This window comes from Micromys minutus (genome assembly GCF_963924665.1).
Source record: "Micromys minutus genome assembly, chromosome: 5".
Classification (NCBI taxonomy): domain Eukaryota; kingdom Metazoa; phylum Chordata; class Mammalia; order Rodentia; family Muridae; genus Micromys; species Micromys minutus.
In genome coordinates this window covers 85,362,971-85,373,076 of record NC_137974.1, presented here as the reverse complement: position 1 = coordinate 85,373,076, position 10,106 = coordinate 85,362,971, and the positions used below count along the sequence as shown (strand labels likewise).

General features: G+C 51.5%; 1 protein-coding gene across 1 annotated transcript; it reads left to right on the top strand.

Annotated features, from left to right (window-relative positions):
- Positions 1 to 904: 904 nt before the first annotated feature.
- FZD8 (frizzled class receptor 8) lies at positions 905 to 4,348 on the top strand. Its single transcript, XM_080916752.1, has one exon. It carries the CDS (start codon positions 1,648 to 1,650, stop codon positions 3,700 to 3,702), a length of 2,055 nt encoding a protein of 684 aa, XP_080772878.1. The 5' UTR covers positions 905 to 1,647; the 3' UTR covers positions 3,703 to 4,348.
- The last annotated feature ends 5,758 nt before the right edge of the window (positions 4,349 to 10,106 follow it).

The window sequence follows — 10,106 nt, the reverse complement described above, 5'->3', positions numbered from 1 at the left end:
GGAGGCACAGACAAAAACACGCGTTAAGTTTTTATGCAGACGAGTGTATGTACGTCCTAAAAGTAACACGCGGGTAGGAAATGCAGTGGTAGTTGTCAATGTGTCTTACTGGTAAGCTTATGTTTGTGTCTGAAAGGAAAAAACTGGGTCTATGTGTTTCATATACTTATATATTTTAATCCCATCCAAAAATCAACCTCCCCAGTGACATCTGGTTTGATCACTCCGGCTTTCTAGGTAAGGAATTGAAGTGCCACGGTTCCGCAGCAGTGGACACTTATGTAGGCACTCCGAGCAAGCAGAAAGGGTTCCCCAAGCCGTCATGGTCAAACCAGGTCATCTAGCCCTAAGAGAAGTCTCGCTACTATCACCAAACCGCCAAGTCTGAAAAAGCCTAAGAGTACCAAGAGGAAATCGCTCCCTCAATTCCCCTAGCTCTGGGTCTGGCCCAGCCTTGGAGCCCTGACTGTGCTTCCAAGGCCACCTAGAACCAGCAGGTTTGTCTGTGAAGCTAATGAGACTGGTTCAGAGCCCCGGGAGATGCACTCACTACGAAAACATTGTCCTAGCTCTCGGGAGCAGACTCGGAGAAATGCGACCACGTTGTCTGAAGCGCTGAGCAATTTGGGGACAGTCTGAGTAAATGCTCAGTCCGTGTGGTCAACCCCATGGTGACCAAAAACAAACTCTCTATCCGCCCAAAGCTAGGAAAGCCGTCCCCAAACTACGGACTTCCTTAAGGGAGGCAGAGCCTTGAGAAAGCAGATACTCCGCCCTGTCGCGCGGGGATTGGTGAGCCCAGAAGGGGGCGGAGACCAAGTGCAGGCTGTATAAATATTCATGAGCCGGCCTGGAGGCGCTTGCCGACTAAAGCCGGGAAGTTGGGCAAAGGGCGCAGCTCCTGCGGAGGAAGCGGAGGCTAGGACCTCGGCGCTCAGGTGTCCCCTCCGTCTCTCGCTCCGGATTTGTTTGTCCTTCTAGCGAGAAAGCACGCCCTGCACCCCGCCCGACTGTGGCCAGAACGCGGCGCGGACTTTTGGTGGCGGCAGATGCAAGAGGACCGAGGCAGGAGTGAGAAGGCAGCGGCCTGAGCAGCGGAGGGCCCGGAACTCTGGCAGCGGCGGCTCGGCCTGGAACGGACAAGAACCTTCGGGGCCCGAAGAGGGGCGGCTGGGGCTGACCCGAGAGTCTAAGAGGCCAGACACAGCCATCTTGACTGAGGACCAGAAAGGAAACTTGCGGCGCGCCGCCCTCTGAGCCTCCGCTGCTGGGAGCCACGCGAAGTGTCTGAGCGCGCAGGGGCACCTACAGGAGCCCAGGAGGATGAGCCGGGGGGCCACCGCTCCGCTCCGGGAGGGCTGAGTGCGGCTCAGAGGACGCAGGACAGACCCTGTGCAATTGTGGCGCGTCTGCGGTCACCCCAGGAGAGGCGTGGGGGAGGGCCGGACGACTCCTGCCTAGGTTTCCGACCCTGCTGCCACAGACGCTGCCCGCAAAGGAGCTGGGTTGTTGGCGGATTCTCCTCTCGGCAGAGAACAGCGGGACAAGACCCTCCGGTCGCCTGCTCTCCCTTGGCTCCGGTTCCTCACTGTAGAGCCCTTCTGCGCGCCGCCTAGAGAAGGAAGACGTGGGGTCCCGGCGCTCAGCATGGAGTGGGGTTACCTGTTGGAAGTGACCTCGCTGCTTGCCGCCTTGGCGGTGTTACAGCGTTCGAGCGGCGCTGCCGCGGCTTCGGCCAAGGAGCTGGCGTGCCAAGAGATCACGGTGCCGCTGTGCAAGGGCATCGGCTACAACTACACCTACATGCCCAACCAGTTCAACCACGACACGCAGGATGAGGCGGGCCTAGAGGTACACCAGTTCTGGCCGCTGGTGGAGATCCAGTGCTCCCCAGACCTCAAGTTCTTTCTGTGCAGCATGTACACGCCCATCTGCCTGGAGGACTACAAGAAACCCCTGCCGCCCTGTCGCTCTGTGTGTGAACGCGCCAAGGCCGGCTGCGCGCCGCTCATGCGCCAGTACGGCTTCGCCTGGCCGGACCGCATGCGCTGCGATCGGCTGCCGGAGCAGGGCAACCCAGACACTCTGTGCATGGACTACAACCGCACCGACCTCACCACGGCCGCGCCCAGCCCACCGCGCCGCCTGCCGCCGCCGCCGCCCGGCGAGCAGCCGCCCTCCGGCAGCGGCCACAGCCGCCCGCCAGGGGCCAGGCCCCCACATCGCGGCGGCGGCGGCAGGGGCAGCGGGGACACGGCGGCTGCGCCCCCGTCTCGCGGCGGGAAGGCGAGGCCCCCTGGTGGCGGCGCCGCTCCCTGCGAGCCCGGATGCCAGTGCCGCGCGCCCATGGTGAGTGTGTCCAGCGAACGCCACCCGCTCTACAACCGCGTCAAGACCGGCCAGATCGCTAACTGTGCGCTGCCCTGCCACAACCCCTTCTTTAGCCAGGATGAGCGCGCCTTCACCGTCTTCTGGATCGGCCTGTGGTCGGTGCTCTGTTTCGTCTCCACCTTCGCCACTGTCTCTACCTTCCTCATCGATATGGAGCGCTTCAAGTACCCGGAACGGCCCATCATATTCCTCTCCGCCTGCTACCTCTTCGTGTCTGTCGGGTACCTGGTGCGCCTAGTGGCAGGACACGAGAAGGTGGCCTGCAGCGGCGGCGCGCCGGGTCCGGGCGGAGCTGGGGGTGCGGGCGGCGCGGCGGCGGCGGGCGCGGGGGCGGCGGGCGCGGGGGCGAGCAGCCCCGGCGCGCGCGGCGAGTACGAGGAGCTGGGCGCAGTGGAGCAGCACGTGCGCTATGAGACCACCGGCCCCGCGCTGTGCACCGTGGTCTTCCTCCTCGTCTACTTTTTTGGCATGGCCAGCTCCATCTGGTGGGTCATCCTGTCGCTCACGTGGTTCTTGGCGGCTGGTATGAAGTGGGGCAACGAGGCCATAGCGGGCTACTCGCAGTACTTCCACCTGGCCGCGTGGCTCGTACCCAGCGTCAAGTCGATCGCCGTGCTGGCGCTCAGCTCCGTGGACGGCGACCCGGTGGCGGGCATCTGCTACGTGGGCAACCAGAGCCTTGACAACCTACGCGGCTTTGTGCTGGCGCCACTGGTCATCTACCTCTTCATTGGGACTATGTTTCTCTTGGCTGGCTTCGTGTCGCTGTTCCGAATCCGCTCAGTCATCAAGCAGCAAGGAGGCCCAACCAAGACGCACAAGCTAGAAAAGCTCATGATCCGCCTGGGCCTCTTCACTGTGCTCTACACGGTGCCCGCCGCCGTCGTTGTCGCTTGCCTTTTCTACGAGCAGCACAACCGACCGCGCTGGGAGGCCACGCACAACTGCCCATGCCTTCGGGACCTGCAACCGGACCAGGCTCGCAGGCCCGATTACGCGGTCTTCATGCTCAAGTACTTCATGTGCCTAGTGGTGGGCATCACCTCGGGCGTGTGGGTCTGGTCGGGCAAGACTCTGGAGTCCTGGCGCGCGCTGTGCACTCGCTGCTGCTGGGCCAGCAAGGGCGCTGCTGTAGGCGCGGGCGCCGGAGGCAGCGGCCCTGGGGGCGGTGGCCCCGGGCCTGGCGGGGGTGGGGGACATGGCGGAGGCGGGGGATCCCTCTACAGCGACGTCAGCACCGGACTGACGTGGCGGTCTGGCACGGCCAGCTCGGTATCTTACCCTAAGCAAATGCCATTGTCCCAGGTCTGAACCCTGAACGGACGCCCAGAAGGGGCGGAGATGGGTGGGGGATGGAGAGCCCGAGGGCGGCGAAGGGACCCCAGACCGGCCGGGGTTCCCACCCCTTCACCCCCTTCACCGTGTTGACTGCTATTAGCATGATAATGAACCCTTAATGGTATCCATTAGCCGCGGGGACTTAAATGACTCCCTTAGAACAAAGTACCTGGCATTGAAGCCTCCCAGACTTAGCCCCTCCCCTCCGATGCTCCGGAGCGCCTGCCCGAGACAATGGTTTCCGTGGGCTAGGATAGTTGGAATCCTCCTGGGTACCCTGGATGAGTCTTGAGGTAATACCACTACAGACTTCACCCAAGGGACTGCTTCACCCTCGACTTCGTCAGCGTAAAATCCAACCCCTCATACATCCCAGAAGAGGGACAACTTCTACCTTGTGAGACTGCACGGTTTGGGTATTCTTAATGACCAGGCAGATGCCTTAAATAAACAATAAATGTCTTAATTATACACCCCAAGTAAATACGGGTTTCTTACATTAAAGGATGTATTTATATAATTATTTGTTAAGTTGTAAAAAAGAAAGTGTAAAATATGTATATATCCAAAGATATACAATGTGTACATTATTTGTAAAAAGTTTAGAGGCTACCCTGTAAGAACAGATATAAGTATTCTATTTTGTCAATAAAATGACTTTTGATAAATGATTTAAGTACCACCGTGTCCCCCCCCCCCCCCACCGCTTCTGAACTGCTCCCGTTTCGCTTGCTGAGGAAATGTAAGGAATGGACATTTTCTGGCTTGTTTTGTACTGGCCTTAGGCATGGAGACGTTACCTGTTAACCTCTAATTCTCAACTGTTAGCAAAGTAAATGTCATTGTTGAATTGAAATCAAAATCGCGTTTTTGCACTTTCCCCCAAAATGGTGTTTTCCCTGGTCTCTCTCCCTGCTGACCTTTGGGTTACAGCTCTTCGTGGTGTGTGTGGATGAACAATTTGCAAAGGGTGGCCATTCCACTTAGCCTGTTTCTTTGGCTGGTCTAACGCCACTTAGATTGAGACAGCAGCCCTGTGTGAGTATCTTCAGTCTGTGGTTTTTGAAAGCACTGGCCTTTTATGGACCTAGGCACACTCAGAGATGTGGGGGTTAGTATTTGAGGCCACAGGTCACCTCTGTACTGTAAGTCACTTGACAATCTGGTGCAACAGAGCAGGTGCTGCCTAGGAGATTAAAGGAATGGGTTAACTTCTTAATAGCATTCCTGCTTGTGTATTCCAAGTGTGCTGGTTTTCCTGGAGAAAAAAGCTATTGTCCCTCTGTCAAGACTAAGCTAATTTATTTGAACAGAAGGCTGTTGAATCAGCAGAAGAATGTGCTGGCAATTGTTGAACTTTTTACCTGTCTGCCCAGTGGCTCTGAACACCATTCCTTTAAGAGGAGCTAAATGAATAGGGTTAATCTGTAGGGAACTCGGTCTTTTGAGTTTGGGAAACTTTGATCTTTTCTCCTCTGTGAATGTGCTGTATAGTCTGAAGTTTCTTCCCCTGCTGCCGGGCTCCTCTCGGTGCAGACCAATTGGCCACCGTGGAGCCTTAACGCGCTCCCATTAAAGGGATGTGGGACTTTTACTTTAAAAAGGAGAGGCAGAGAGGGAGAGGAAGACTTGTAACAGCTAGTGAAGACCTGAGGTGCAAGTGTGCTCAGCCTTTTCAACAGCTTTCCAAGGCTTTGTTAGCCAACCCGCAGGCAGCTAGGCCTGGGCTCTACATTACAGAAAAGGCTGAATGCCCCACAGGTGGTCTCTGCACATAATCCCCCAATTTAAATCGGTTTCCATTGCTGGACAATTGCATTACAAAACTCTCTTCTTTTACACTCCTAATTGAAGCAATGAACTATTATAAACTACAAGTTTTTCTTTAAAAAAAAATTCTCAGTGCCTAAATTCTATTGACTAAATGCTGGCCAATTTTCTGAACTGGATCTTTTTAACCACTTGTAGGAAATGCTTCTTCAGCAAATTTTTTTCAGATTTTTTTTTTTTATTCCTTAGGCTTTTTAATTTTTAGAAGATTAGCAATAATTTTAAAGTAATTGGTAAGGTTGTATATTCATACTGAAAAGATAGCCCCAGGCCCCTTATTAACCTGTCAATCAAAATAAGAAACTGGCAGCTACCCCTGAGTCCAGCATCTTGGATGTGGAGGGACCCTGGGTGCCCTTCTTAGATGTTTGTTTCTCTTCGGTTTTCCTTTAGTGACTAAATTCTGAATTAATATGATGAAAGCTACTTCTTTTATAGATCTTCATGAAGAGGCATTTTTAAATTTTTATTCTGTTCCCTTTCAAAGTCACTGTTAACTGAAAATTTAAAATTAGATAGATAATGTGAATGCATACTTCAGTTGTCAGGCCTTTGAAAACCAGGCACCTTGCCAGCAGTTTTATTCATTAAATAATTACTGGTTTGTGATCTAGGTACATACGTGCACTCCCACCTAATCCACACTGCGGCTGGGATACCATGTGTATACAAACTGGCCACGAACTCTGTGTATTCAAAGTTAGGGGCAGGGGAGGGGCTTTATCACGGAAAAGAGCTAAAAGTTGCTGGTTTATGACATTTGTAGTAAGTTTTTAACTATGATCACTCGGGAGTTGTTATTTTGAGGCTACCTCATGAGTATTTCACGCGTCCTTGTAAAATGTCATATTTGATAACTTTTACAAGATGGCTGAGATGATGTAGAACTAAACAAGCTTGTGAATTAAAACAAAACCAAAAAAAAAAAAAAAAAAAAAAAGCACTGTTCCCACTCTGAAGACTTTCAGTGAAAAAGCTGCCTTCTGCCATGATCATCAGACTCGCCGGTCCAGGGCTGGCACTGAACCACAGTGCTCTTAGCTTTAGAAGCTGAAATGTAAACCAAAAGTTGTCCCACAAATGAGACCCAGAGCTGATTGTATGGGCAGGGAGAGGAAAGGAGAACCCATGTGCATTAGAGGAACAATGGTGGGTGGTTGCCCAGATACCATTTTAACCTGTGTAGGTGTGTCCTTGCCTACTACATGGGGAAAAAAATGTTAAGACTTATAAAATATTTAAGGGTAAGCAATGTGGCTGTTATATGCCCAGAGGACTGAGGTAAATATAGTATAATGTAATTAAAACAAACAGGAAACCAAAACTTGTTGAAGTCACTTGTGAGAGGAATCTTGCTGAATACTTTCTTTTTACTCTGTAATAAAGGTAACCTGGAAGTACGGTAAACAGAAAGCGGGAAAGTTGGTAGAAAAGCAGACTTTGTCGCATCCTTAGTCATTGACGGTGCTGAGGGTACCTGTGACACCTCAAAATCTGGGGGAAGGAAATCTGCTTGTTTTATTAAAAGGAAAGCACTCAGAGCTCCAGCTCATTGAAGAAGAGGTTCAATTTAAAGAGCCCTGCAAACATTTTGCTGAGGCTCAAAGCCCGGGCCAGAAACCTTGTATCAGTTTCAAAGGATGATACTGTACTGCCATCTTGTGGTAGAACAAGGTACCAGAAGCGGTCTGAGAGAGCAATTTCCTCATTTGGTTCACTGATGGAAAACCTACCCTAGAACAAGGGAAAGTGCACCATGGCTCTCAGATGGTGCAAAGCCCTGGGTTTAATCCCAAACATCTCAAAATCTAGGTATGGTAGTACGTGTGTGTGACTATCACTCAGTGTAAGGGTCAGGAGTTCAAGGTCATCAGCCACAAATAAAGCTTGAAATCAAACCTGGGCTAGAGACTAAGAAAATAAAACCCTTAATGCTGGTTCTGTTTCTCAGCAGACCTCACACATCTGTACTCATAACTCTGTGGCCATCTTCTTAGGAGAAACACCCTTGAGTGGCCTCGGTGTGAGATGCCACAAATGTCACAATTTTATTAACCTCAATTGAATTAAGAGTCCCCGTGTTGACGTCCAAAAAATAATCCCCTAAAAAATAATATTTTGAATAATTTTTCGAGCAAGGCCAATGTGTCGGATATGTAACTCCCCACTCTTATGACGGACGATATAGTTGACTTACTTCCTGGCTGTATTATTTTACACTTTGGTCCATGGGATGTCACTCAGAGCCACAGAAGGATGCATTCAGTCCATTCAGTTGTCCACCAGAAAGCACACCAAATGGAAGACACTACCCTGGAAAAGGAGGCTAGCCAAGGGTGAGCAGTTGCTTTGGCTTGCTGTGTCTCGCCAGGAAGGAGGATGTGTGGGTGACCGGGCTTGCTGTGTCTCTCCAGGAAGGAGGATGTGTGGGTGACCGGGCTTGCTGTGTCTCTCCAGGAAGGAGGATGTGTGGGTGACCGGGCTTGCTGTGTCTCTCCAGGAAGGAGGATGTGTGGGTGACCGGGCTTGCTGTGTCTCTCCAGGAAGGAGGATGTGTGGGTGACCGGGCCTGTGTAGATAGAAGAGCACTGCCCCAAAGCCCACGTGTGATCATTTATTGTCCCTGAGAAGTAGAAGAGCTTCTGAGGATGGGAGGAGATATGGCTCAAGACTATTCGAGAAACATAGGATCAGAGTTGAGAGATTTGGGGTGGGGGGCTGCTTGGGAATCAGCGTGTGCCAGAATTCTTGATTTCAGCATCCCAGAGATGGCAGCAGAAGCTAAACATTATCATGGACCCGCAGAACTCCGTCTATACCTGACTCAAAGACGCTGGAATGGAAGCAGCCACTTGAGTGCCGGTGCACATCAAGGGCTGGGAAAGCGTCTCGGCTGCTTTTTCTAGTCAAAACATCACAACCTAGGCAACTGATAAAGAAAGCTTTTAACCAGGGGCTCACGGTTCCAGCGGGTTGGAATCCATGACCATTATGGTGGGTGCTTGGCAGCAGGCGGGGAGGCACGGCTCTAGAGCTCAGTGCTGACATCTAATCCGCAAACACCAGGCAGAGAGGCTGAGCATAGCCAGGGCATGAAACCTCAAAAGCCACCTCCAATTACAAACCTTCCCCAACAGGGCCACATGCCTTGACCCTTTCCAAATATTCTCACCAGTTGGGGACTAGGCATTCAAACAAATGAGCCTACCGGGGCCCTTTTTGTTGAAACCACCACAGAAGGTCCACCACAGTCTTTGCCACAGGTTAACCAACAGTAACTGCTACCCATGTGGAAGATCACTCCATCCAGAGCAGAACTGGGCCTAGAGTTCACTAGGACTGCTCACCTTTTCTCTTATCCACTCTTGTGTATAAAGCTCACTCCTGTGGGCAGTCATATCTAGAGTCAGCTCTCCTGCTTCCAGTATATCTCATTAGAGTCACACACTTTCCACTTGGTCTACAAGGTCTTATCAGAAAGGCTTGGCCTTCTCGGGCCCTTGGCTGACAGAGTCCTTATAACTCATGTTCACAATCATCCTGTCATTGTCCATGAAGACCTCACTGGGGAGAGAAGCCAGCTGTGGAAAAGACTGCCGTACCCATCAGAGTCCTGAGCCCTTCAGAAAGTGCCTCGGTTGACCAGGGAAGGCAATAAAGACCAACCCCTTCACTTTGGTACAGAGGGTTTGGAAGGTAAGGCATAAGGGCCTCTGCAAGGCCGGGAACCCAACACACAGGAAATGGCCACACAGTACTATAGTTCAGAGAGATTGGTAGAATCAGGAAAGCACAAATGGCTAGCCAGAGAAACATGGAAAGAAAGGGCAACGAGAAAGAGCGCAGGACAGGCAGAATGAGTTAACTCCATGGGTTATCACGCCTTTGGGGCAGACACTATTTACATTGGTTTGTTTAACCCTCTAGGGAATTATACACTAAATTAGAAAAACATTGCCTGCTGTTTTGCTCCCATAAAACCTGTTTCTAATTGTCCCATGCTCCAGTGGTAGCTCCTACTTCTGCTCACTTGCCAAAAGGCCTTGGAGTATTTTTTTTTTTAACTGAGTATTTTTGGCTGAAGCCAAAGCCCAGGTGGCATCTTGCCCGTAATCCCAGCAGTTAGAAGACTGAGTCTGAAGGAGCACAAAGTTGAGGATAGCCTAACAAACATCCTCTCTTGGGCTTTCCTTCTTGTTTAGCGTCTTTGGGTCTGTGGAGTGTAGAATGGTTGCCCTGTATTTTATGGCTAATGTCCACTAATAGGGGAGAACATATCATGTATGCCCTTTGGGGTCTGGGTGACCTCATTTGGGATTATGTTCTCAAGTTCCGTCCACTTGCCTGCAAAACTCATGGTTTCTTTATTTTCAATAGCTGAACAGAACTCTATTGTGTAGATGTACCACATTTTCTTTATCCATTCTTCAGTTGAGGGGCATCTAGGTTGTTTCCGGTTTCAGGTTATTGTAAAAACTGCTACGAACACAGTTGAGCAAGTGTATCTGTGGAGTGATGAGGTATCATCTGAGAACATCCCCAGGAGT

Bases quoted from the DNA above. Each gene is read 5' to 3' on its own strand.
- FZD8 (XM_080916752.1), top strand. From the start codon at position 1,648: ATGGAGTGGGGTTACCTGTTGGAAGTGACCTCGCTGCTTGCCGCCTTG.